At 46.4% G+C, this 25,072-nt stretch overlaps 7 protein-coding genes across 10 annotated transcripts; 3 read left to right on the top strand and 4 right to left on the bottom strand.

Moving 5' to 3' along the window:
- Positions 1-676: 676 nt before the first annotated feature.
- On the bottom strand, positions 677-1,928 carry LOC117855265 (probable glutathione S-transferase). Its single transcript, XM_034737573.2, has 2 exons — positions 1,373-1,928; positions 677-1,273 (listed from the first exon to the last, which is right to left on the bottom strand). The coding sequence occupies exons 1-2, from the start codon at positions 1,745-1,747 to the stop codon at positions 902-904; spliced, it is 747 nt and encodes a 248-aa protein (XP_034593464.1). The 5' UTR covers positions 1,748-1,928; the 3' UTR covers positions 677-901.
- A 1,864-nt stretch (positions 1,929-3,792) lies between these two features.
- LOC117857521 (probable glutathione S-transferase) lies at positions 3,793-4,988 on the top strand. Its single transcript, XM_034740228.2, has 2 exons — positions 3,793-4,406; positions 4,499-4,988. The coding sequence occupies exons 1-2, from the start codon at positions 4,089-4,091 to the stop codon at positions 4,871-4,873; spliced, it is 693 nt and encodes a 230-aa protein (XP_034596119.1). The 5' UTR covers positions 3,793-4,088; the 3' UTR covers positions 4,874-4,988.
- A 1,258-nt stretch (positions 4,989-6,246) lies between these two features.
- LOC117857522 (glutathione transferase GST 23) lies at positions 6,247-7,375 on the bottom strand. The gene is made up of 2 exons (XM_034740229.2): positions 6,970-7,375; positions 6,247-6,890 (listed from the first exon to the last, which is right to left on the bottom strand). The coding sequence occupies exons 1-2, from the start codon at positions 7,279-7,281 to the stop codon at positions 6,516-6,518; spliced, it is 687 nt and encodes a 228-aa protein (XP_034596120.1). The 5' UTR covers positions 7,282-7,375; the 3' UTR covers positions 6,247-6,515.
- A 2,126-nt stretch (positions 7,376-9,501) lies between these two features.
- Positions 9,502-10,360, top strand: LOC117857523 (probable glutathione S-transferase). The gene is made up of 2 exons (XM_034740231.2): positions 9,502-9,813; positions 9,897-10,360. The coding sequence occupies exons 1-2, from the start codon at positions 9,502-9,504 to the stop codon at positions 10,260-10,262; spliced, it is 678 nt and encodes a 225-aa protein (XP_034596122.1). The 3' UTR covers positions 10,263-10,360.
- LOC117857518 (probable glutathione S-transferase) lies at positions 10,158-11,195 on the bottom strand. Its single transcript, XM_034740225.2, has 3 exons — positions 10,881-11,195; positions 10,410-10,783; positions 10,158-10,210 (listed from the first exon to the last, which is right to left on the bottom strand). The coding sequence occupies exons 1-3, from the start codon at positions 11,193-11,195 to the stop codon at positions 10,171-10,173; spliced, it is 729 nt and encodes a 242-aa protein (XP_034596116.1). The 3' UTR covers positions 10,158-10,170.
- Positions 11,196-12,226: 1,031 nt separating this feature from the next.
- Positions 12,227-13,037, bottom strand: LOC117857520 (glutathione transferase GST 23). The gene has a single exon (XM_034740227.2). It carries the CDS (start codon positions 13,035-13,037, stop codon positions 12,339-12,341), a length of 699 nt encoding a protein of 232 aa, XP_034596118.1. The 3' UTR covers positions 12,227-12,338.
- Positions 13,038-14,370: 1,333 nt separating this feature from the next.
- On the top strand, positions 14,371-20,837 carry LOC140220034 (putative disease resistance protein RGA3). 4 transcript variants are annotated; one of them, XM_034738992.2, is made up of 4 exons: positions 14,371-14,876; positions 15,236-15,804; positions 17,766-18,757; positions 19,004-19,374. In XM_034738992.2, exons 2-4 carry the CDS (start codon positions 15,502-15,504, stop codon positions 19,143-19,145), a joined length of 1,437 nt encoding a protein of 478 aa, XP_034594883.1. In that variant the 5' UTR covers positions 14,371-14,876; positions 15,236-15,501; the 3' UTR covers positions 19,146-19,374. The 4 variants fall into 4 exon arrangements, with proteins under 4 accessions (XP_034594883.1, XP_072150169.1, XP_072150167.1 ...); XM_072294068.1 differs by lacking the exon at positions 19,004-19,374 and having other exon boundaries at positions 14,372-14,876; positions 17,766-18,923; XM_072294066.1 differs by lacking the exons at positions 14,371-14,876; positions 15,236-15,804 and having other exon boundaries at positions 17,880-18,072; positions 19,004-20,837.
- The last annotated feature ends 4,235 nt before the right edge of the window (positions 20,838-25,072 follow it).

Below are 25,072 nucleotides of genomic sequence, written 5' to 3'. Positions count from 1 at the left end.
CTTCTTTTTGCATAGTGTCAAAGTTGGGAGTTTGGAGGGAAGTAAACAAGGGGTGACATCAGCAGCTAGATAGGTTGCTTCAGGCCAAAGATCAGATTTTTTAACAAAAAAAGATCATGTGGCAATGTCTAGTAGTATTGGTTAAGATAAGTATTGGAGGTTTAGTGGGTGGTGTTGTAGGTTGATTCAGTCAAACATAGAGCTTGGAAAATTGCTTAAAGATACAGTATCCATACAGCTCAATAGTGACCAGAGTACAGTGATTAAAGAAAGAAAGAAGTTGATTCGCAGAATCAAAATCCATCCACGCGAGACATGGGAATATCTCTGCGCATTTTCTTTTTCAGGTAAGGGGGTGAACACCCTGTTAAAGTTTAACACCTGTCACATCGGATGTTTGGATGCTAATTAGAAGTATTAAATATAGGCTAATTACAAAACTATTTGCACAGATGGAGTATAATTCGCGAGACGAATCTATTAAGCCTAATTAGTTCATGATTTGACAATGTGGTGCTACAGTAACCATTTGCTAATGATGGATTAATTAGGCTTAATAGATTCGTCTCGCGAATTAGCACAGGGTTCTGCAATTATTTTTATAATTAGCTCATGTTTAGTCCTCCTAATTAGCATTCGAACATCCGATGTGACACCGTTAAAGTTTAGCGCCTCGTATCCAAACACCCCCTAATTCGGGAGCTTTTATTGTCAATTATAATTTATAAGTAGCAACGTCATTACAATCCGACTCGAGTAACTCACTAGTTACTGGTTCAGACTACAGAGTGCTTGTGCCCTGCAAACAGCACAATACTCCTACATCGTCGTTCATAAAGCTAGACTGATCAAACTGATGGATACACTACTCCATGGGCAGAAAACTGAAAACGTAGCCCAATTACTGCTGCAGCATTGCCTTGACGCCAGCTTTGTACATCTCCTTGTTCTTAGTGAAGTAGGCGAGGAGTCTCTCTCTGTCCGGAATGCACGGCTTGAGAGCTTCGTGGGAGCTGTAATCCCTGGCCCACTGGCAGAGACCAGGGTGCTCGTCCTCCTTCACCACGGTCACCCCGGTCACCTCCTCAACCACGCTGCGCCACGGACCTAACATGGAAGCCGCGATGTCGAGGTAGCCGGGCCTGTCGCCGCCGAAGAACCTCTTCCCCTTGAGCTGCTCCTCCAGAATCGCCAGCAGCTCCAAGCCCTCTTTCTCGAACCCCTCCCGCGCCTCGCCCTCGACCCAGTGCGCCATGAAGAACGGCTTGGTCAGCTGCCAATCCGTTTCAGCAGCGTTCGATTCAGTATCGAATAATATTCAGAGCGCTTTCTGATCTGGATACAGTGAACTCGGCATCGATCATATTCATACCTTGTTTTCGATGAAGTCGGCCCAGAAACGGGCCATGGCGCGGTCGTAGGGGTCGGCGGGCAGGAGCGGCGGCCCGTCGAAGGCCTCGTCGACGTACTCGGCGACGACGAGGGACTCGCAGACGGTGCGGTCGCCATGGAGGAGCACGGGAACCTTCTTGTGCACGGGGTTGTGCTGGAGCAGCATGTCGCTCTTGGTTCTGAGCAGGTCTTCCAGGAGGAGCTCGTAAGGCACGCCCTTGAGGCACAGCGCCGCCTCGGCGCGGTGCGCGTACGGGCTGCCGAAGAAGCCGATGAGCTTCACCGGAGGAGATGAAGACGACATCTCTACTCTGCTGTTACCTTGGCCAAACAATACTAGTACTAAACCATTCATAGCATTTTATAGTGTGCAATCGACTGTGTGCGGCTGCTGTTTCGTCATCCCAAAGAAGAAGCTGCTGGGTTGCTTCGATCGATCAGCCCACAAAACGAAACAGAAGACTCCCCGGTAGTCTGCACTGGATGCAACCTTACACGTGCAGGATGCAGCTCAGGATCAAAGAGATACATGGCACATGGGGCAGGACAGGCAGATACTATTGTATACATAGGGCCATGGCACAAGCTGGCCCGGGCATACTTGGCAAGTAGGCATGGGCGTGTACAATGTTGGTCCCAAAGAGAAGATAGAACCAATTTTCTATTAAGGAGGTGTTTGGATAAAGGTACTAAATTTTAGGAGGGGTCACATCGAATGTTCGGACGCTAATTAGGAGGACTAAACATGAGCTAATTATAAAACTAAGTGCAGAACCCCTATACTAATTCGCGAGACGAATCTATTAAGTCTAATTAATCCATCATTAGCAAATGGTTACTGTAGCACCACATTGTCAAATCATGGACTAATTAGGCTTAATAGATTCGTCTCGCAAATTAGACTCCATCTGTGTAATTAGTTTTGTAATTAGATTATATTTAATACTTCTAATCAGTATCTAAACATCCGATGTGACATGTTATAAACTTTATGACCTCGCGTCCAAACAGGTCCTAAATTATGTTTAGAGCAAGTTCAATAAGCTTGTCTATAAATAAAGCCTTGTTACCAGTAGACTTTAACCATGGCTATTGAATCTATCTTGTTTCTAAAATATTACCTATCTCTACCCAACTACCACAAATCCGATATTTTGTGAGGGTGAGCAATCTCCTAAGAGGCAGTCACAACAAAAAAAAACCTGGCAGGTTGTCAAAAACTGCCACAGAAAGCATTTTCTTTACACTCCTTTAAATTACCCTCATAAAGTACGCCATAAATCTATATACTCATTAATTTAGAAGCTTACATATTGTAAATAACAATATATCGTAACACCATAAATCTTTATCTAAATTACTATTCTATAAATGTTATTATGCAGAGATAATCTAAAGTGATTGCTAACACTTCATTATCTAAGATACCCAGCTATTGAAATAACCTAAAGTAACTCTCCTAAAGTAACTCTCTAAATGTGCATCTAAACTAGCTACCACTCTTATTATAAAAGAAAAAACTCAAAGTACTTGTATATAAGCTTTTAAATTACCCACTTTTAACATTATTAATATATAAAAAAACTAACTTAAGTATACTTATAAGCACAAGACGTGTGAATAAATTGATGAGCATATACATTTTCATGTCAAACGAATAGATCAAATACATGTTGATGGACTAGTTTCCATATAAACATCAAGGCCTTGTTTAGTTGCTCAAAGTTTGGAGGTGCAAAATTACTGTTATAGCATTGTAGCACACTGTAGCGTTTCGTTTGTATTTGTGAATTATTATCCAAATATTGACTAATTAGGCTCAAAAGATTCGTCTCGCAAAGTACAACAAAATTGTGCAATTAGTTTTTGATTTCGTCTACATTTAGTACTCCATGCATGTACCGTAAGTTTGATGTGATGGGGAATCTTCTTTTTATATAGTGTCAAAGTTGGGAGTTTTGTAGGAAGTAAACAAGGGCATAGCCCAAATTACATTCTCTTCTGTTCTGCAAAAAAAAATGCATTCTGATCTTGATAGGGAGAGAAGTCGACAAGGGCAAAAGTTGTGGATGGGTCTTGGGTCCTTGTCACACAACGTGCATGCCAAGAAACGTCTGAAGCTGCTTTTTTTTTTCCACCATCACAAAGTCCACCAAAAGGGGCGCAACCGCGTGCGACCGGGCCGGGTGGGCAGCTGCTGGCCACAAATTCCCATTGCATCAGAACCAACCCAAACAGAAACATTTTCTTATGGAACCATGAAACTGAAACTTGCTGAACAAAATGGAGGCAAAGAATGCCCTCAGATCTAAGCTGAGATCATTGCTTATGCCATGCATAGTATGCTCTCTGCTCTGTGACTTCATACACTACATTATTTCCTGATCTGCCCATGTGGCCAACTGTCCATGTACTGATTGTACCAGTTTCTAGGTGAACTGAACCACATATCTCCGAAAACCTGAAATATCCATCTGATCTTGAGCTGCACTGTATATGCAGACTGCTGAAGGCCTGAAGCAACCCAGCAGCTTCTCACCTCTCGGATGAGGAAACAGTTGACCCGAGGAAGAAGAAGCCGCACGCCTTAACCGCTTTGGGTATGCTATAGATAGTAGGAATGGTTCAGTATTGCTTGGCCAAGATAAGAAAACAGCAATCAGCGTAGTAATAAGTAGCTGGGAGAAGCGGAAAAGATGGCATCTCCGCCGGTGAAGCTCATCGGTTTCTTCGGCAGCCCGTACGCGTTCCGCGCGCAGGCGGCTCTGTGCCTCAAGGGCGTGCCTTACGAGCTCCTCCTGGAAGACCTGTTCGGGACCAAGAGCGACCTGCTTCTCCAGCTCAACCCCGTGCACAAGAAGGTGCCCGTGCTCATCCACGGCGACAGGGCCATCAGCGAGTCCCTCGTCGTCGCGGAGTACATCGATGAGGCCTTCGACGGGCCGCCCTTCCTCCCCACCGACCCCTACGACCGTGCCATGGCCCGTTTCTGGGCTGACTTCATCGAAAACAAGGTATGCTGACTTGCTGAGTTCACTGTCGTCCAAAAGCTCTCTGAATATTATCTGCTACCAGTTTTACTTATGGAACGCTGCTGAATGAACAGCTGACCAAGCCGTTCTTCATGGCGCACTGGGTCGAGGGCGAGGCGCGGGAGAAATTCGAGAAAGAGGGCTTGGAGCTGCTGACGCTTCTGGAGGCGCAGCTCAAGGGGAAGAAGTTCTTCGGCGGCGACAGGCCCGGCTACCTCGACGTCGCCGCTTCCGCGTTGGGCCCCTGGAGCAGCGTGATCCAGGAGGTGATGGGAGTGACCGTGGTGAGGGAGGACGAGCACCCCGCCATCGTCCAGTGGGCCAAGGATTACAGCTCCCACGAAGCTCTGAAGCCGTGCATTCCGGACAGAGAGAAACTCCTCGCCTACTTCAATGAAAATTTGGAGAGGTACAAAACTGCCGTCAACGCAATGTTGCAGCTGCAGTGATGGGATCAGGGGGAAGGAGAAGATTACGCCCCTGCGGGTGGATCGATGTGCCCAGTGAAATATGCTCGCGCAAGCCTTTTTTTTTCTGCGAATAAAATGTGCATGTTTCACGTGAGTGGATTTTATTCTGCGCAAATTTGTTGGCATGGACTAAAATTTAGTTCAGGTCACATCGGATGTTTGATACCAATTAGAAGAACTAAATGTGAATTAATTATAAAACTAATTGCATAAGTTATAGCTAATTCGCGAGACGAATCTATTAAATCTAATTAATTCATGAGCTAGAGGGTACATTGCTCGTGAGATTTCTTGTTTCAACAACTTTCTTCCGGCCTTGCTGAGCATAGATCGATGCACTTCTCTTCTCCATCAAACCTAGCTCGTACTCTTGTAATCTTGTTCTCATTTTTGAAGTTGCAGCAGGTAGTGGTGTTGTTTCCATCCAATGAGATTTGTCATTTGATCAAACAAAATAATCAACGTGATCTTTTGATAGGAAAATTAATACTCCCTCTTTTTTTGGACAAACTAATTATATATACTCTGATGCTCCCGCACGGACAAATCATTTTGAAAGGGATAAATATTAGAAATTTAAGAAAAAAATTTGGACCCAAAGCTAATACCCTCTCATTTGGTAACTATTCTAATGAATAACACCACAGATACAGCATTTGTTGGCAAGGTTCAATTGCAGCATACATTCCCAGGCCATTCAAGGATTAGTGGCTAGGGATTTGTTTGCCCCTCGGGGATAAATTAAACTATAATAAAACCCTCATCCATTTGAGAAAAATAATCCAGAAAAACAATAACCCTCACCGATTTGAGAAAACACTCTAGAAATGCTGGATGTCCTTGTAGTGAACCTGAAAACATTTGAACTGACGAAACCTTTTCATTTTAGGTGGATATTAATCAGAATTGAGATGGAAATTTGTTCCTGCATCTTTAGGCACATGTTTTAGATGGAAATTTTTTAATATAAGAAATTTCTTAAAAAGATGTGCATTTTTTTAAAAAATGGAGGTGTAAAATTTTGAATTTAGGTACAAATTTTCTAGAATGGAGATGGAAAAATCATTGTGGTATTTTTATTTGGAATCTGTTCAATCCAGGTGCAACGATTTTGAGTTGAGAAACAATTTCAACTGACTTGGAAACGTAGTGTGAATGGTTTCTATTCAAGATATTCAAATCAATATGGAAATTTTTAACTGAGGTTTCATTCACAGGGCTATGGGACTAGGCCGAAAATTAGCTAATGGGCAACGTGGAGGAACCTGAAAACACATGGCTCGAATAACTTCTATCTCCTATCAATTAATAATGCATGACATATTTTATTGTTGGTGTAGCTAGAAACAATGTGTATAAGCATTTTGAAATATAAATGTTACTGTATAATTTTACATACTACATGTACCAATATTGTGACTAAAATTTGGTCGAAATACACAAAGTCTGACTTTTCTAAAAACAAAATATGGTATTCATTTGTCTTAATAAAGCGGGGAGTGTAGTACCAACTCACAAATAAACATATGAATTCACACAAAATAAATCAGCCTGCAGCATGGACATATTTATCTGGGCACAATATGATATTCCACACATTGATTCGTATTCTTGCACACAATTACTGCTGCGCCGCCCATGCATTGGCGAACATTTTGTAGCTCTCCTTGCTTTCAATGAAGTAGGCGACGATTTGGTCTCTGTCCGGCATGCACGGCTTCAAAGCTTCGCAAGAATTGTACTCCTTTTCCCACTGGCGTATAGCAGGGAACTCGCTTTCGTCTACCACAGTCACTCCAGTCACCTCCTCCACGACGCTAAGCCAAGGAGCTAACCAACAATAGACCAAGTCAAGGTAGCTGACGGTGTCACCGCCAAAAAACCTATTCCCCCTGAGCTTATCCTCCAGAAGCGCCAGGCTCTCCTTCGCCTCTTTCGTTATTCCCTTCTGCACCTCGCCCTCTGTCCAGTGGGCCAGCCAGAACAGCTTGAGAAGCTGCTGAACAGTGTTAGTACAACTAGCAGATGTTCAGATTTCATAAGGACAGGCCTAGCTTGTAGGCATGAGATAATACCTTATTGTCCATGAAGTCAGCCCAGAAGCGGGTCATAGCACGGTCGTAGGAGTCGATCGGTAGGAGGGGTGGCCCCTCGAAGGCTTCGTCCACATACTCAACGATGACGAGGGACTCGCAGATGGCGCGGTCGCCATGGAGGAGCACAGGCACCTTCTTGTGGACGGGGTTGTGCGTGAGCAGCAGCTCACTCTTGTTGAACAGGTCTTCTTGGATCAGCTCGTAGGGCACGCCCTTGAGACACAGGGCGGCCTCGACACGGTGGGAGAATGGGCTGGCGATGTGGCCGATGACCTTAACAGGTGGAGACATCTTTCTGCTATAGTTCTAACTCAGCTGTTACCTTGGTGAAACTTACTAAACCATTCCATTATTTATAGACGATCATCTGTTTCTTCTGCAAGAAGATCAAGCTCTACAGGTGGCTCCCATTGATATTGTCAAAGGTGTGCTGCTTCTTCTGCAAGAAGACCAATCTCTTGTTCTTGTTTCTTCTCTTCTTTTGAGTTTAGATGATCATCTGATTGGGAAGAAGTTGCTTGGTTGCTTCAGTCGAGAGAACAACAATTAAAAAGATTCCCATCTGTCCCTTGGCCCAACAAACATCGTTGAATGCAATTTAGTCAAAATGATCACTAGGATTGATGTAGCTTAAGTCAGAGAGATTTGATTTACCCAAAAGCTAGAACCAAATACATGAGCAGATCAGGCAGATAATGCTAATATATCAGTACAGTCAATCAGTCATTGGGCAAGCTGGTCGGGAGATATAATGAACCATATGCCTGGCATAAGCACTGACCTCAGCATATAAATCTGTGTGCATCTTTTTCAAACTTGCATAGCTCAGAAAATTTCAGTTTGGGCCGGGAAAGTTCTTAACTAAAACTGGCAGGTATATACCTGGCAGGCTGGCATAAGCAGTGACCTCAACATATGGATCTGCGGCTATTTTTCTAGCCTGCATAGCTTAGCGAGTTTCAGTTTGGGCCAAGACAGTTCTTACTTAAAACTTTCAGTTTGTGCAGTCTGAAGGTCGAATGCCATTCCGGTCCAGTAAGAAACTTCAGGTTTTGACCTTTCCATTGGGTTAAGAAAACATCCAATTCGGATGTCGAGACTTCATTTTGTTGTTGGCTTCCAACTTTTAATTTGAAATATAAAGATATCTAACAACAGTAAATATGAAGGATTCATTTCAGCTTTGAAAGATTAAAACTTGGACTTAAAATAGGGGGGCACAGATTCTGCCGTTTGGACTTTTAAATTGATCTGTTGTTTAGATGCAAAGGACACCAAGTGATGTCCCAGCTCCAATTTCTATCCAAACTAAGAGCATATGCATTTCCAGTTTAGTGCGTAGTAATGCGCGAAAAAAAAAAACAGTTTTACCGACTTGCTCCTACAGAGCATTACGACCATCAGCCATGTGCAAACATTCAAATTGAAATCGACCGTCGAACATCACAGATGGAAGAATGAAAACTTACACCAAAGAACCCGGCGAGAAGCGACGTGTCGACGCTTCGACGGCGGCGCGCCGGCGCGGCTAGGGTTTCAATCGGTGGCTAGGGCTTTTGCGGGTGCAATTCGGCGCCGGCGACAGCAAGGTGGAAGGACAAGGGAAGGCACGCAAGGAAGAACGCGAGAGTACGATCCATCAGACGGCGGCGACATCTGATCCAGATCGAGGTGAGACGGCGAGAGAGGGCGAGTCTGCGACTGCGAGCGAACGGGGAAGAAGGCTGCGGCGGGCGTCGTTGACTGGTCAAAAGAAAGGAACGGGCCTGATCACAGGACACGCAGATCTGACGGTGGAGAAGAAACACAAACAGTCAAATACCAGTGTTGACCGTCCCTAGTTTTTATCTGCCCGATGGATGGCAGATAGATAGAGGAGTTCTGTTTTTCCTGCTTCAAGCATAATATCTTCTCTTGGATATGAGACGATTGACTAAATGAAGTTAAAAATTAGAATAGAAGAAGAAAAAAAGGAGGAGAAGAGGTCGACCCTTCTTCTTGGAGAAGCAGCAGCACACCAATTGAGGGCGTGATTGGTTGCTCTGAGCATAGGCAGCCGGTATGGAGGACCGGTCCAGGCTCACAGGAGACAGGTTGAAATCGTGCACCGAGTTGTGTTTGGTTGTCTTTGTTGTTGGTCCAGTATGAGACGGAATCGTGTTTGGTTGCATGTATGGATAAGAGTGTTGGGTGTATGTCGCATGGGCCCTGCGCGCTCACCTGCACCGTGCCATCCCGGCTCGCGAGGGAAGGTAGTTTTTGGGCGGATGGAGGGATGCGAGATGGGAGGGGTGGAGTGAACGAGATGGTGCAGCCATATGATGCAGGAAGAGCAACCAATCACGTTCAAGTGCACCAGATGATGCCGGATGGTCCTTCGGACGCCACCATCCCATCTACCAATCACGCCCTGACTAGCTCTAGGTCCCTATCATAAATACGAATGCTTTTTTATAGTTTAGCCAAGATAGCAGCAAGAGTGAAAAAAATTTGTTAGGATTGAACAGAGAGATGTCTCCACCGGTTAAGCTCATCGGCGCCTTCGGGAGCCCAGCCGTCCACCGCGCTGAGGCGGCCCTGCGGCTCAAGGGCGTGCCTTACGAGCTCATCCTCGAAGACCTGGAGAACAAGAGCGAGCTGCTCCTCACGCACAACCCCATCCACAAGAAGGTCCCCGTGCTCCTCCATGGCGACCGCACCATCTGCGAGTCCCTCGTCATCCTCGAGTACATCGACGAGACATTCGACGGGCCGGCCCTCCTGCCGACCGATCCCTACGACCGCGCCATGGCTCGTTTCTGGGCTCACTTCATGGACTACAAGGTACTGAAATTACAGCCATTTCTTGCGATTAATCCCAAGTAATATTATCTCCGATTTTACTGAACTCTAGCAACTGTACACAGTGCGCCAAGCCGTTGATGTTGTCGGTGTGGTCGGAGGGAGAGACGCAGAAGGAGTCCGTGAAGGAGGCGAAGGAGAACCTGGCGCTCCTGGAGGAGCAGCTCAAGGGGAAGAGATTCTTCGCCGGCGACTCCGTCGGCTACGTCGACATCGCCGCGTGCGGTGTGGCTCACTGGCTAAGCGTGATCCAGGAGTCGGCTGGAGTGAGTCTGATGAGCGACGACGAGTTCCCTGCTCTGCACCAGTGGGCCAAGGGCTACACCTCCGACGAAGATGTCAAGCAGTGCCTGCCTGACAGGGAACGACTTCTCGCCTTCTACGTTGCAAACATCGACAAGTACAGACAGATGCTCAAAGCATCAGTATAATGATGCAGAAGTGTATAATTTGGTTCAAGAATTTGTACGCTCGATTTTCTCTCTGTTTGTGTGGAATAAGATATGGATCGGGCCATGGCTTCGAAGAACACGCAAACGCCAACAAGGAAACTAACGGCACTGGGAGGTCCAAATTACTTGTGCAGAGTAGCCCTGGCTCGTGCCATGTACATCTCCTTCCTCGCGGAGAAATAGGCGACGAGGTCGTCTCTGCTCCTCAGGCACTGCTTCACGGTCTCGTCGTTGACGTAGTCGTTGGCCCACCTGCAGAACGCAGGGAGCTCCTCGTCGTTTAGCAAGGTCACCCCGGTGACCTCCTCCATCACCCCAACCCAGCGGGCCAACGCACAGGCGGCGATGTCGAGGAAGCCGACGGCGTCGCCCCCGAAGAACCTCCTCCCCTTGAGCTGCGCTTCCAGGAGCGCCAGGTTCTCCTTGGCCTCCTTCACGAAGGCCTTCTTGTGCTCGTCGTCGTCCCCAATCCAGAATGACATGAAGAACGGCCTTGCAAACTGCATCCAGGAGCACATGAAAGAGATCCATCGATCGATGGATCGAGCATCTTATCCTGTTCTAGCATGGAGATGCATGGAGTGAATTGATTGTTACCCTTTGGTCGATGAACTGGGCCCAGAAACGCGCCTGGGCCCTCTCGTAGGGGTCGGCCGGCAGCAGCGGCGGCCCGTCGAAGGCCTTGTCGATGTACTCGACGATGACGAGCGACTCGGCGACGGAGCGGTCGCCATGGAGGACCACGGGCACGAGCTTGTGGACGGGGTTGTGCTTGAGCAGGAGCTCGCTCTTGTTGCTCAGGTCTTCCAGGATGAGCTCGTAGGGGACCCCTTTCAGGCGCAGGGCCACCTCGGCGCGATGCGCGAACGGGCTGCCGAACCCGCCGATGAGCCTCACCGGCTCGGACGTCATCGTCTTCTCTCGTGGAAGCTTTGGAACACTTGTGGTTGCGCTCCTGGTTCCCCCAGCTGGTCAATGGCGCACGAGCAAGTTGCGTCAAAAAAATGTTGAGCTTTTGCGGCTTGTACTGAGATGAAAGCAGTGGGTAATGTGTCACAACTGCCATGGTTTTAATCGCGTACCTACCAGAGTTTGTGTTATTATTTGTCTAGATGACACCTGCTGGTCTTGTTTATTGAACGAATCTTGCTGGTCTTGTTTAGGACTGACTAAAGATGCTTCATTTTTATTGCTGCACCTAAAGCTTGTGCTTTCATCTTCAAGTCGCTCAACATTTGCTTCTGTTCAACAATTTGTTATCTTAGTTCTGCAAGCTTCTTGTAGTTCTTCCAAACTTTAGATCTTGAGATTGTAGTTGAGGCTGGCTACACGGTCATATAGAAAGAGACTTGACTACAGATTACGAGCATTTTGCCAAAACAGCCGATGAGCCTCACCGTTTCCAACGGAATCTGGCCGACCGCATGCTTACACGATCTGAGCTTACAAGTTTGTGAAAAGCCTTTACATGATCGCAATTCTGGCCGGTCCTAATGATGTGCAGTAGGTGGCGAGTGCAACGACGACGGTGACCGGCGACCAAACATGCTAAAGCATTACTGGATGATGATGATGATGAGCTCAATGTTTATTTGGGCACCGTCGAGTTGGCCACCAAGACGCACTTCTCCCCGATCGCGCCGAAGTAGGAGAGAAGCCGGGCCATGTCCGGCCGGCAGGCACTCCTTCACCGCTTCACTGGAGCTGTACTCCGCCGCCCACCGGCGCAGAGCCGGGTATTCCTCCTCATCGTTGAGGACACGCACTCCGGCGACCTCCTCGAGCACACCAAGCCAGTGCGCCAGCAGGCCGCCGGCGGCTATGTCCGCGAGGAAGATGGCTTCTCCTAATGATGGCTTCTACTAGAATACTGCTACAAAGGAGAGTCAATTGACCAATAATGGAAGACGGGAGGGACGAAGCTGCTAGGAAACAACACTCTGTAAGAGAACAAATTCGCAACACTGTCGCCTTTTATTTCTGACACTTAAGAAACAGCAGATAGATGTCACCGTCACGATAATACAACGCCGATCATCGTTTCAAGCAACTCCATCAATTCGGCGGCAGCATGGATTTGGCTATCGAGATGCACTTGTCCCTGTTCGCGGAGAAGTGGGCCACAAGCTGGTCCCTGTCCGGCAGGCACTCCTTGACGGCTTCGTCGGCGAGGTACTCGTTCGCCCAGCGGCGCAGGGCCGGGTGCTCCTCGTCGCTCAGGACACGCACCCCGGCGACCTCCTCGAGCACGCCGAGCCAGTGCGCGAACAACCCGGCCCCGGCTATGTCCACGAGGCCGATGGAATCGCCGCCGAAGAACCTCTTCTTCTTCTTCCCCCTGAGCTGCTCCTCAAGTATCGCCAGGTTCTCCCTCGCCACTGCCATTGACGCCGCCTGCGCCTCGCCCTCCGTCCACAGCGCCGGCCACAGCGACTTGAGGCACTTGTCGTCGAGGAAGTGCGCCCAGAAGCGGGCGGCGGCGCGGTCGTAGGGGTCGGCGGGGAGGAGCGGCGGCCCCGGGAAGGCCTCGTCGACGTACTCGACGATGATGAGGGACTCGCACACGGCGCGGCCGCCGTGGAGGAGCACGGGCACCTTCTTGTGGACGGGGTTGTGCTGGAGAAGCAGATCGCTCTTGTTGCTCATGTCCTCGCGGATGAACTCGTAGGGCACGCCCTTGAGGCGCAGCGCCACAGCGGCGCGGTGCACGAAGGGGCTGCTGCCGGAGCCGATGAGCTTGACCGCCTCGCCCATCTTGGACTTGGCTAGTGTTGCTTGTCGAGGCAAAATGTGGGAACTAACAACTGTATATAAAAGCCAAAATTGATATTTTAGTTCCTAAACTTTTGCAAGTTCGTCCCTCAACTTTAACTTCCGTTTATGTCAAACTCATTCTTCATTTTACTCCCTGAACTTTACATTTGCCCCTCAACTTTCAGATAGGTCAATTTAGTCCCTTAACTTCCGATTTTAGGTCAAACTTATCATTTTGCTGATGTGGTGCTATATATCTTAGTACGAGACTGATGTGAAAAGTCCATTTTACCCTTGGCTCATGAAGATCAAACATGTATATGCTCATACTCCCTTGATACATACACACATCAATATATTTTTTAACTGATATAAAATATAGTTTTACATGTTCTCACACTCTTTAAAATCATGCATGTGTTCACACGGATTAAATTTTGATATGCAAAATGTAGGTGCTGATACTCTTTCATGATATACACATAGTACACATAATTTAAAGTACTCATGGTACTGTATACATGCTTCAGCTATATATTCGTACTCTCTCGGTAAACATATATATGCTCATACTTATTTTGGATAATTGAGGAGGAGGAGAAGAGGCTAAGAGCAAACATGACTTTTTGCATTAATTTTAAGCAAACATGAAGTCTCATATTTGATCCGAAAAAAAAATGAGAAACTAGATTGGCCATTTTAGAAGTTGAGGACCTAGGATCAAAATAGTTATTTTGCCTGTATAAAACAGTAGAGTGTCTTGGTTTAGAAACATTATTTCATACCGCATATTTTAACTGACACTTCGCGCCACCTCTTCTACCGCAGCACCAAGGCTACTATCAGTGATCTGCACAAAGCACCGGGAGGGGAAGTACAAGTGGGAGAACTCTAGACACATGTCTAGTACTACTATTGGGTGTTCGGAGACGGGGTTAACTGTCACATTGGATGTTTAACACTAATTAGGAGTATTAATAATAACCTAATTACAAAACTAATTGCACAACCTCTAGGCTAAATTGCGAGACGAATCTATTAAACCTAATTAATCTATAATTTGACAATGTGGTGCTACAGTAACCATTCGCTAATGATGAATTATTAGGCTTAATAGATTCGTCTCGCGATTTAGCCTAAAGGTTCTGCTATTAGTTTTGTAATTAGCTCATATTTAGTCCTCCTAATTAGTATCGAACATCCAATGTGACAGGGCTAAAGTTTAGCCACTGTCTCGCAAACACCCCCTTGGAGCTTTTAGAACTTCCATCCCATTGTCCTCTTGTGTTGTTGGTGACAAATTGAGCAGTGTGGCCGTGTGATCTGACTTCCGGTTGGAGAATAATGTTAGACAGGCCATGAGCCCATGAACCCAACCCGGATGCTAAGCCCAAACCCAAACCCGCCCCAGCTGCTGCTCGCCGCCGGTGGCGTCGGACGCTGCGGGGCCGAACCGAGCGACGGCGAGCGCGGGAGTGACGCCATCGACCGCGGCGGCGGACGCTTCCGACGAGCTCGACCTCGCGTTCCTTCCTTGGGCCCTCAGTAGGACCCCGGGTTGGTGGAGTACTCCCCCTTCATCGGTCTGCAGGCGGATGGGGAATGTCGAGGGGGCGGGGCTCGGTGGGGCGATGCCGCCGGTGGAGAGGCGGTTGCTGAGGCGGATGGAGGGCCTTGGCCGCTTCGCTGGAGGCGGATGCCGTTGGTCGTCCGGCGGCTCGGGCAGGGGCAGGAACCCTTCGGAGGCGGCGCTCGCGTCTGTTGCCGAAATTGATCTTCGTGTTGCCGCGAGGACGCGGTGAAACTACGGCGGGCCGCCGTACGTCGCCGATGCTAAAGGTATGCGGCGAACAAGCGCGCTTGGCGTTCCTATTGAAATCGAACAAGTGAACCGTGTACTGTTAACAAATCATCTTCATCTTTAGAAGCAAGGCATGGCACTCTTCAGTACTCATTCAGTACAAGAGTGTTCTCCCTCGTGAATATCAGTCTTATATGTTCTTGTAGCAAGCTCATGGCGAGAAGCCGAAAAATCCATCCATCTCTTATGATTTATGTCTCGTGCAGTGTTTGCTCCGTCATTCTCCCCATCTCTCCCTCCTCCCGAATTCATTAGCAAAGAAATCATAATCTTTCACCTTTGAGTTAAATATTTCAAGTTCATATCTTTAACTTTGTCCATACGTTCTCTTTTCCAGGATAGGCACCACGCCTACTTTGCTTTCACCAAAGGCCATGACTTGCGGTGTAGTCTAGGGATTTATGCAGTTTGCTTTTGGCGGGGATTCCAAGTCCTGAACCTGCACTGCACTTCAGGTATCTGTGGATGCAAAAAGCTTGACTAGAAGACGGGCAGCAGCATATATCTGCATAACATGTCGTATGTTCTTCATATAGGAGCTTTCAAGTACACAAAAGCAACACCACTCGTGTTTGTGAGAGAGCAAAACACAAGTCTGCAGCCATGAGTGGGGGACCTGACATGATCGCAAGTGCCGTGATTCAGCATGTTGGCAGCATGCTCGGTGACAAAGCCTGGGAGAGGATCGAGCTGCTATGGAACTTTGAGAATGATGCCAAGGAGATGAAGGACAAAATGTTTAACCTGCAGGTTGCACTTAACAATGCTGAGAAGCGCTCCCAGGAGTCCGAGGATGTATTGGCGAGACTCTGGCTCAAGAAGTACAAATCTGTTGCCTATGACATGGAGGACACACTGGATGAGTTGGGCGCCAACGCAATGATATGGAGAAATAGTACATGCACGGTAAGTACTATGACACTGGGTCTTCTCATGCTACTAATTCTAGCTATTAGGATAATGGAGAGCAGTTACTCTTTATTCAGTTAGTGTCTACATGTATTCTCGTGGATCTGTGGGTGTGCACAGTAAACAGACACCACAAAACATTTGATATTTGTCAAAATTATTCCATTTACATATTTCTCAAAATGTTCCATATACATATGTTTGCGAAGAAGTAATAGACTACGATATGCTAAATCATATATATACACACAGCCCTCAGAACACCCAACAATCATATACGCACTTAGTTTTGATGGAAAGTTGCAAGGCCTCTCACAGAGCTAGATCTGTACAATTTTTTAGCCACCAGATAATTATTATCTAAATTATGTTCCTTGGAGAAAATAGTTATCTGAATTAATTATCTAATTGCAATCATCGTATGACACTGGTTCATGGAAACACCTGCTAGTCAGTTGATTGCCTAGTTGAACCTACAGGGAGATTCACGGATTTAACGAGAGTTAAGCACAAAAGTTTGACATAGTAGATCCGGGCCCTGTAACCACCATACATACCTTCTTCCACTGTGTCCCACAGGCACACGTCCTCTCTTCTGTTTAGCATTTGCTCCCTTTTAAGTAGACACATATTTCATATTTTATTCCCTTGCCAATTCAATAGCTTAAAAGGATTTCCTTGCTCACTTGAAAGGCTGGGAAAGGTTGTGCAGGGAGACCAAACAATTATTCTTTTTTAAAAAAACTTGGTTGTTGGATGGAGCTATAGCCAATGAATTGCACACGTGAGCAATAGCTGCACCCACCTCGATCCGCTATAGCCGGAGAAAGCGGAGGCTATAGCCGACTATTTTAAACTATGGTTTTATTCCCTTGCCCATTCATAGCTTACGAGGATTTCCTTGCTTATTTGAAAGGCTTGGGAAAATTGCGCAGGGAAACCAAACAAATATTCTTTTTCCAAAAAAAATTCTAGTTGTTGAAGGGGGAATTCACATGCTTTAATAATTAAAAATTAAAAATAATTGCAGCATGCTAAATGCAGATTCCTTTCCCATGTTTATAAGGGACAAGAGAGCTTCATATTACTTGGGTTACAGTCATGTTTCAGGTGTTAGACAACACACGTGGTGTTGTTGCCTCAACCACATAGCAGTAGTTCCTCCTAGCTTGCCAACTCTTCGCTACTTTGCTATGCTCTCTACTAAAGTCGGTCGCCAAAGAGCAATCTATCTCCAGAATAAAAGGTTATTGGACCCATTGTGTAATTAGCCTGATCCCTCCAATACAAGGTCACAGTTGATTACTGTACTGGATATTGTATGGTCTATTTAATAATATTTTTATCAGCATATACTTATAGTGCTAGTGTGAATAAATTACATGAAATTTCAAGGAAACTTTACACATTTCTGCATTCTAATTTCAGTCTGATTTACTCTTTTTTTTATTATTTCTAGGGGCTCCAGCTTAGTTTTGTTCCTCAAAAGGTTACCAAATCAAGCACAAAGTAAAATGGGTCAGAGCTTTAAATTGTCCATTGAACTGTATTCACACATTCCAAAAAGATCCTAATTCCTGTACCTAATTTAAATGGTCATAGAATTGACAATCTTTTCTAGCACAATTGACTAACGAAATTCGCATCTCAATTCTCAATTCATCGATAAAGAAATAGAATAGGAACATTGATCCACTTGTAGGATTAATTAGTATAATTTCGTGCGGTGTGACTGTGACAGTACCACAACTTTTTTGTCAGTGTTGGTGACCACAATTTGGCAATCCATAGGAATTCTTGCATGCTACTGTCCAGAAATAGAAAATAATTTTCTAGTTAGGTGTTATATCTACTTCATAAAACTATACTAACTTTTTGGTAGATTTTTAGTCACACATGCCTTCTTTGGATATATGTTGTGGTTGTTTCACTGATTCCATCTTACAAAAATACTGCAGGCTAAATTTTTCTTCTCATCAATCAATCCACTCGTTGTGCGCATCACCATGTCAGATAAGATGAGAAATATCCGGGTGATGCTGGATAAGATTGTTGAGGACCAGACGAAATTCCGTTTTCTGACATTGCCTACCCCAACAAGCCAAGATAGTAAGAAGAAGTGGAGAGAAACCTTTATTGGTGACAGAGATGAAATTGAGGTGATAGGAAGGGAAAGCGAGAAGAAAGACATACTGACTAAGGTGTTGCAGAAAAATGGAGAGAAAGAAAGCTTTATCATTCCTGTTGTTGGCCTTGGTGGAATGGGTAAGACAACATTAGCAAAGGCTGTTTACACTGACAAGGAAACAAATATGTTTCATGTGAAAGCATGGGTTCATGTCTCGATGGAATTTCAGCTAAATAAGATTGTGTCTGCTATTATATCTCAGGTCGAGGGTAGCCCTCCTGCTAATGATGTTGATCTGCAGTACCTAAAATCTCAACTTGACCGCATACTCCATGGCAAGATTTATCTTATAGTCTTAGATGATTTATGGGAGGAAGAGAGGTCTAAGTTGGAGGATCTGATGAACATGTTGCAATCTGGAATGAAAGGTAGCAATATAATAGTCACTACCCGTAGTGAAAAGGTTGTTAGTTTAGTATCTACTACTACCATACATTCTTCATATTTTCATATTGTTGACCCAATTAAACTGGAGAGTATGTCAATTGATGAATGTTGGTCTATTATGAAGCCTTGTAATCTCGGAAATGGTCAACTTACTGACCTTGTAGACATTGGAAAGGATATTGCACAGCGATGCAGTGGAGTACACCTGGTTGCTAAGGCTCTTGGTTATGTGATGCAGAAGCAGTGCACAAGAGAAGAATGGTTAGAAATTAAAAATAGTAACATACTGGATATTAAGGATGATGACAAAGGAATGCTGAAGGGCTTGCTGCTAAGCTATTACCACATGCCTCCACAACTTCAACTTTGTTTCATGTATTGCTCTATCTTCCCTAAGAACCATGATATAGATCATGATTGTTTGATCCAGCAATGGATTGCTTTGGGGTTTATTCAAGATACTAACAACCACTTCAGAAGATTGGTAGGGAATATGTTAATGAATTCTTGGGGATGTCCCTCCTAACAAATTTGACTCCTACAGTACGTGTACTTGTAATTACGAAATTGCAATTGTTTATCTTGAAAAGATATGAACTATGCTCTATTTTCTTTTGCAAGGTGCCGGCTTCAAGGAGTTTTGAACCCACACTTAGACTTCGTATGCATGATATGGTACACGATCTCGCAAGGCATGTTGCTGGTGATGAATTATCTTGCACAAATGGTGTGGCAAACAGCACTACTAAGGGGGGCAAATTGATTTGTCACTATCAGCTATTGATGAATAGTAACGAGTCTCCATCCTCTAAGTCTTTGCCACCAAAGGTTAGGGCCATGCATTTCAGGGAATGCAATAAACTTCATCTTCCTAAGCAAGCATTCTCACACGCATTATTTCTGAGAGTTTTGGATTTGAGTGGATGCCATGTGTCAGAGCTACCGGGTTCTGTTTGTAAACTAAAGCTATTAAGGTATCTTGATGCTTCCAACCTTCCTATCCCAAACTTGCCTAAATCCTTGAACCGTCTCCTAAACTTGCAAACCTTGATACTTTCAAACACTTCTCTGAAGGCACTGCCCACAAACGTTGGTTGCCTCCAAAAGCTGCAATACTTTGACCTATCAGGATGTGTCAACCTTCATGAACTTCCCACCTCTTTCGGTAACCTCAGTGCTTTGCTCTTCTTAAACTTGGCAAGCTGCCATGAACTGCCTACCCTTCCAGAATCCTTTGGCAAGTTGCATAAGCTTCAGTTTTTGAACCTATCCGATTGCTACAAACTCCACTCACTACCAGAATCTTGCTGTCAACTTCATGATCTAACACATCTTGAGCTGTCAGATTGCCATAATCTTGAAAAGGTCCCAGATTGTATTGATCAACTTTCTAAGCTTGAGTATCTGAACATGACAAGCTGTTCCAAGGTTCAAATGTTGCCCGAGTCTCTATGCAAACTCATGATGTTAAAGCACCTAAATTTGTCGTTCTGTGTAAAACTTAGACATCTGCCTGCTTCTATTGGTGTTTTACGACTTCAGAGTTTGGATCTGCAAGGCTGCTTTTTCCTTGTTGGCTTGCCGGATAGCATTTTTAACATGTCTACACTTGTACATGTCGAAAGAGGACTTTTTGCATTCCATATACGTTCTGAAGTTGATAAACTTAGGGAACAACTAAACCTGGAAAGGTCATGTGTGCTTGATGGACGTGGTGATCTATGGAGTCAAATTTTAGAGCTCGAGAAGACACCCTGCCTTGAGCTGCAGATCAAAGGTCTTAAGAATGTCAAGAATCTGGAAGGGGCAGACCAGGCAAAACTGTTGAACAACTCAAATCTTACGAGTCTGTGGCTTTCATGGGGACATGGTGAAAGTAGTATGGTGGAGCATGCAGATGCATCGGTTGACAAATCGGTGCTGGAGAAGCTTGTGCCTCCTAGAAATCTCGGACACCTTCATCTTGATGGTTACGTGAGCGTAGACTTCTCTAGGTGGATGCTGGAGCTTCCTTCCTACCTACCTCATCTTTCCACCATCGTTCTTTCCAATCTGGAAGGGTGCAGCCACCTCCCTCCACTTGGGCGCCTGCCAAATTTGAGAGCATTGGGCTTGGGTAGAATGCCCAATCTCAAAAGTGTCGGGAGGGAATTTTATGGGGACCACGGAAGTTGCTCGAAGCTAAGAATGATTCTTTTGGAGGGAATGGACAACTTGGAAGGGTGGTGGACAACGAGAACGTCTAATGAAGATGAAGAGTTCTTAATCCCTAATTTACATCTGCTGATTGCTGCCGATGAGCGTGACCTGGGCGGTATATAATAGCAATCACGTTTTTCCGGAACATGGGTTTGGGAACCTCTCATCTATCACTTCTCCATGTTTCCTTTTGATAGCGGGCACATCCCCTTCTCCTGAAGCGTGGCATAGGGCCCGGTATCTCTGTTCTATCGAGAACCTTGTTCTGTCCTCCCTCACGGGTCTTACAACATTGCCAGAGGTTATCCGATCTTTCATCTCCCTCCGGGTATTCTTGGTAGAGGACTGTTATGACTTGGAGACGCTGCCAGAATGGCTGGGAGATTTAACTTCTTTGAGACAAATTGAAATCGGCTCATGCCCAATGCTATCTTCACTGCCAGAAAGCATACAGCGTCTTACTGGGTTAAAGAAACTGCGGATCGCCAACTGCCTAGCACTGTCAGAGAAGTGCCAAGGAGAGGACAAGCACAAGATCGCTCATATTCCAGAAGTCAAATTCGAGTAAAAGAAGCTTCACACCTCATCTAGCATGGTGAGAACCTCCTTATCGATGCTGTTTTCTTTTCTACCAGATAACTTACAGTGCATGCTTTTCTTTAATTTCTGTGACTTGGCTAACGATTGTGCGGACAAATTAGTCAATGGTGACCAAGGGCGTGTTTGGATACCAGGGGCTAAAGTTTAGTCCTGTAACATCAGATGTTCGGATGCTAATTATGAGGACTAAACATGAACTAATTATAAAACTAATTGCAGAACCCCTAGGCTAATTCGCGAGACGAATCTATTTAGCCTAATTAATCCATCATTAGCAAATGGTTATTGTAGCACTACATTGTCAAATCATGGACTAATTAGACTTAATAGATTCGTCTCATGAATTAGACTCCATCTGTGTAATTACTTTTGTAATTAGACTACATTTAATACTTCTAATTAGTATCTAAACATCCAATATGACAGGGCTAAACTTTAGCCCCCTGAGCCAAACACCCCCTAAATATGAATTTCTAAAGTCTCGAGTCATTTTTTATTTTCAATTTTTGGCAGGCCACCTTGAGGGCTGTCAAGGATCTACCATATACTACCCGGCCTCTCAAATCATAGTTAGCTTTTTGTTTGAAATGACGGTTAGCTGTCCAAATTCCATATGCATTATGTATACAAGGAGAGCCGGAAATCTCTGTCCAAATGTCGTTGCCTGTGTAAAGCATCATGTAGGTACGGTTACCAAGATTTTTCTCTTGATCGTAGTCTCTTTAATTATATCTTTGCCTGCATGAAATTGGTAAAGAGTTTTTTTTCCGACCGTATCAATTAATATTGGTAAAGAGTTTTTTTTCCGACCGTATCAATTAATATAACTTCGGTGATGAATTCATCTATTTGATCTTGAGCATTTTATCTGAAGCTAACAAGTACGCCCTTCCATTCATGAAATTAATCATACGGAACACCATCAGGTCGCTCTCTCCAGGGTCTTAGCTGACCGGCCACTTCAAGAACCGTTGTAGAACAGCTCGAAGGCTCAACCGCCGCCTTCACGACGGTGACCTGGCGGCGGCACGCTCTTCACGCCGGTCATGTTGCCCTTGCATGTGAGTTCAGTTGACGCATGACTAATCAGCTCAGCCAGGTAGTGCTATTTGGTACTGTACTTGGATAATGACACCATGTTTTGCGGAGCGCAAGGAGAACCTGTTCATGGCCTCGTCGAACTATCGGGGGGACGGGAGGAACACGTCGGGCCACCTGACCGTGACGTTGTGCACGGCGTCACTGTACTCAGCATGGCACCGCCTGCCACCGGGAGTGGCGCCACGGACGTCCACGCTGGTCCGACGTGGCACCACCACCTCATAAGCTGAAAGTGTCGTCGAAATGTTCTTGCCTGTGTAAAGCATAAGGTACAGTTTCATTCGACTGTGCTTTCATTCTGGCCTGCATGAACTTGCATTACATAGAGTTTCTTTTTGGTTGTATCTGTTAACTGCGTCGATGAATTCATGCATTTTATCTTGAATCCATAGTGCATTTGATCAGCATTAGTTATCTGGAGCTAACAAGTGAGGATCCGACTCTAAACATAGTGGTGCAGCACAGGCAACGGGAAAAGGGAGAGAGATGGCCTGAAATTTGTTGTGCATCGTGCCTGAGGACCACAATGATACTGCTGCAAAATGCGTGAAACAGAGATGCCTACAGAGCTTGTGCTGGTGGAGTACAAGTGCAGCACTTGCCTACAAAGCTGCAGCACTCTGTTACTGGCTCAAAGGCGACTCAGGTTAGAGCTGTAGCAGCTGGTCAACTGAAAGTCCAACAACATGCTGAACCCCAGCACCCCTTTCTCCAGATCGAACACCAGCAGGTTGTTCTCCATCGTCTTCCCGCCGATCACCATTGCCAGCTCGCCATCAACCGGCATGGCGCCCGGCCCCATCTCGAGGATCCCGACGCACATGGCGCCGTCCACCTGCACAGGTAGTTGTTATTGAACACAGTCCAGTTGCTTCTGGCGCCGGCCAGCTCCAGGTCGATCCTTGGTACGTCGTAGCTGATCGGCCGCTTCAGCGCTGGCACACGCTTCACATCTGTCATCTTCCCTCTGCAGGTGAGTTGATCTCGATCAGCTCAAAGATGATCATCAGTATCAGTCAGCTCATTAATTAAGTACCAGCTCATCAGTATCAGTAGCAGTAATTGATGGCGCCATGGTTTGCAGCCTGGTTATTGCATCGTCGAACGCCTGGATCAACGGGCGGAACACCTCCGCCCGCATGATGGTGTACGGCGTGACCGTGCTCAGCACGACACCGCCTCGGCCGGTGTGGCCGTCGAGATCCAGCGCACCGTTGGGCAGGGAGGCCGCCACGTCCACGCCGTGCCAGTTCACGGAGATGCCCTTGACGGGGATGTAGTGGCCGCTGGCCGGGGTTCCTCGGGTTCGCGAGGAGCGGCGCGTACGGGATGGAGCCCGTGTACTCGACGAGGCCCCGCGACTCCGTCCCCAGGTACACCGGCGTGTCGCCGAATGCAGCGAAGGCCGGGAGGCACATCGCGAACCTGCCGCCGAAGCCGCGCGCACTGCGACGGCTAGCTGCAGAGGATGCATGCTGGGTTGCAGTTGCAGCGAAGGTGGCATGGTGCTTCCTCATCTTCTAGCGACTGGAAGAGCTTTGGGTTGTTGAGAAAATGAGAACTTGAGATCGATGGTTTGATCCTGTTATATGTGTTTGTATATGCAGAGACGTTCAGGCTTTATTTTGCGTTGCTAAAGGAGAAGGAAAGTAAGTGTTGGAGTTGACTTAACGATTAATTAGATGCGGATATCCGTGGATACAAATTACAATTTGTTGGAGATGCTGGATCGAGGAGCAGATATGCTGGCGTGACACGTTTATTCTGGTACACGTCGGAGCGCATGGCCATGTACGGCGTCACCGTGCTCAGCACCACGCCGCCGCGGCCGGTGTTGAAGTCGAGGTCGAGCGCGCCGGGGGGCATGGACACCTCGACGTCCTGATCCCAGCGCACCGAGATGGTCTTGACGGGGAGGTAGTGAGCGCCGTTCCGGGGGTTCCTCACGAGCGGGGTGTACGGGATGACGGAGGCGAGGTCGGGGAGGAACTGGAGCCCCAGGTTCACCGACGTGTTGCCGAACAAGGCGAAGTCCGGCAGGCACAGGTCGAATTTGTTGCCGGACGCGCGCTGCGAGGAGAGCTGCGACGTCAGGGAGAGCGGACACCGGGAGAAGCCCGCGACGCCGGCGGCGCCCGCGGGGAGCGATCTCAGGAGGCGGTCCGCTGCGCACGAGCCGACAACGGAGGCGAGTTCCACGGGGTACAGCGTGTTCCGGCCGTCGGTGGCGTTGGCGACGGGGTACTCTTGCTGTCTCTGGCCAAACGAGGTGGAGGCTAGAGGGACGACGCGATCTCCTACGAGCTAGTACAACTTTGTCCCCGACTCTAATGTCTGGGTCATCGTATAATGTTGCCGTTGGATATGCTTCTAACTCAATTACCTAAGTTCTGTTCATATTTGGGTGTCAATGATCCTGTTTTAGTTAATCTAAGAGCAAGTACATTGGTGTCGTCTAATAGGCGGTCTCATGCATTGACACGTAATCTTGAGATGATTTAACAGGCAACCTGTACAATGGGTTATCCTATAAGTTGTCTGGTAGTGGTATATAATTTCTTAATTTGTGCATAAGAAAAATAAAATATTATGAGTTGCATGGCAACAATAACTCGTACAATGGTTGTTAAGTTGTCTCGTAGTCCTACAATTTAGCTCATGAGGTGGTTGTTTCATGAAGCAACGACCTCTTTCTCTCTCCTCGCTCTCTCTCCTCCACATCATCAAAAATCCTACGTGGCACTGCATGAGACGACCTATGAGACCGTTGACGTGTAGCAATGTACTTGC

The sequence above is a fragment of the Setaria viridis genome, chromosome 5 (assembly GCF_005286985.2).
Source record: "Setaria viridis chromosome 5, Setaria_viridis_v4.0, whole genome shotgun sequence".
NCBI classification, from domain to species: Eukaryota; Viridiplantae; Streptophyta; class Magnoliopsida; order Poales; family Poaceae; genus Setaria; species Setaria viridis.
Note: the sequence above shows the minus strand (reverse complement) of the source record. Positions and strands in the feature narration are given on the sequence as shown.

What these genes read in the sequence shown, in the direction of transcription:
- LOC117857522 (XM_034740229.2), bottom strand. Translation starts at nt 7,281, where the DNA reads ATGTCTCCACCTGTTAAGGTCATCGGCCACATCGCCAGCCCATTCTCC. An exon ending in CTGACTTCATGGACAATAAG is followed by an intron (nt 6,891 to 6,969) that starts GTATTATCTCAT and finishes ACTGTTCAGCAG; the next exon opens with CTTCTCAAGCTGTTCTGGCT.
- LOC117857520 (XM_034740227.2), bottom strand. Translation starts at nt 13,037, where the DNA reads ATGGGCGAGGCGGTCAAGCTCATCGGCTCCGGCAGCAGCCCCTTCGTG.
- LOC117857518 (XM_034740225.2), bottom strand. Translation starts at nt 11,195, where the DNA reads ATGACGTCCGAGCCGGTGAGGCTCATCGGCGGGTTCGGCAGCCCGTTC. An exon ending in CCCAGTTCATCGACCAAAGG is followed by an intron (nt 10,784 to 10,880) that starts GTAACAATCAAT and finishes TCCTGGATGCAG; the next exon opens with TTTGCAAGGCCGTTCTTCAT. An exon ending in GCCAGGGCTACTCTGCACAA is followed by an intron (nt 10,211 to 10,409) that starts GTAATTTGGACC and finishes TTTGCAACGTAG; the next exon opens with AAGGCGAGAAGTCGTTCCCT.
- LOC117857523 (XM_034740231.2), top strand. Translation starts at nt 9,502, where the DNA reads ATGTCTCCACCGGTTAAGCTCATCGGCGCCTTCGGGAGCCCAGCCGTC. An exon ending in CTCACTTCATGGACTACAAG is followed by an intron (nt 9,814 to 9,896) that starts GTACTGAAATTA and finishes AACTGTACACAG; the next exon opens with TGCGCCAAGCCGTTGATGTT.
- LOC117857521 (XM_034740228.2), top strand. Translation starts at nt 4,089, where the DNA reads ATGGCATCTCCGCCGGTGAAGCTCATCGGTTTCTTCGGCAGCCCGTAC. An exon ending in CTGACTTCATCGAAAACAAG is followed by an intron (nt 4,407 to 4,498) that starts GTATGCTGACTT and finishes CTGAATGAACAG; the next exon opens with CTGACCAAGCCGTTCTTCAT.
- LOC117855265 (XM_034737573.2), bottom strand. Translation starts at nt 1,747, where the DNA reads ATGAATGGTTTAGTACTAGTATTGTTTGGCCAAGGTAACAGCAGAGTA. An exon ending in CCGACTTCATCGAAAACAAG is followed by an intron (nt 1,274 to 1,372) that starts GTATGAATATGA and finishes ACGGATTGGCAG; the next exon opens with CTGACCAAGCCGTTCTTCAT.
- LOC140220034 (XM_072294066.1), top strand. Translation starts at nt 18,022, where the DNA reads ATGGAGAGAAAGAAAGCTTTATCATTCCTGTTGTTGGCCTTGGTGGAA. An exon ending in TGTTGGCCTTGGTGGAATGG is followed by an intron (nt 18,073 to 19,003) that starts GTAAGACAACAT and finishes TTCTTTTGCAAG; the next exon opens with GTGCCGGCTTCAAGGAGTTT.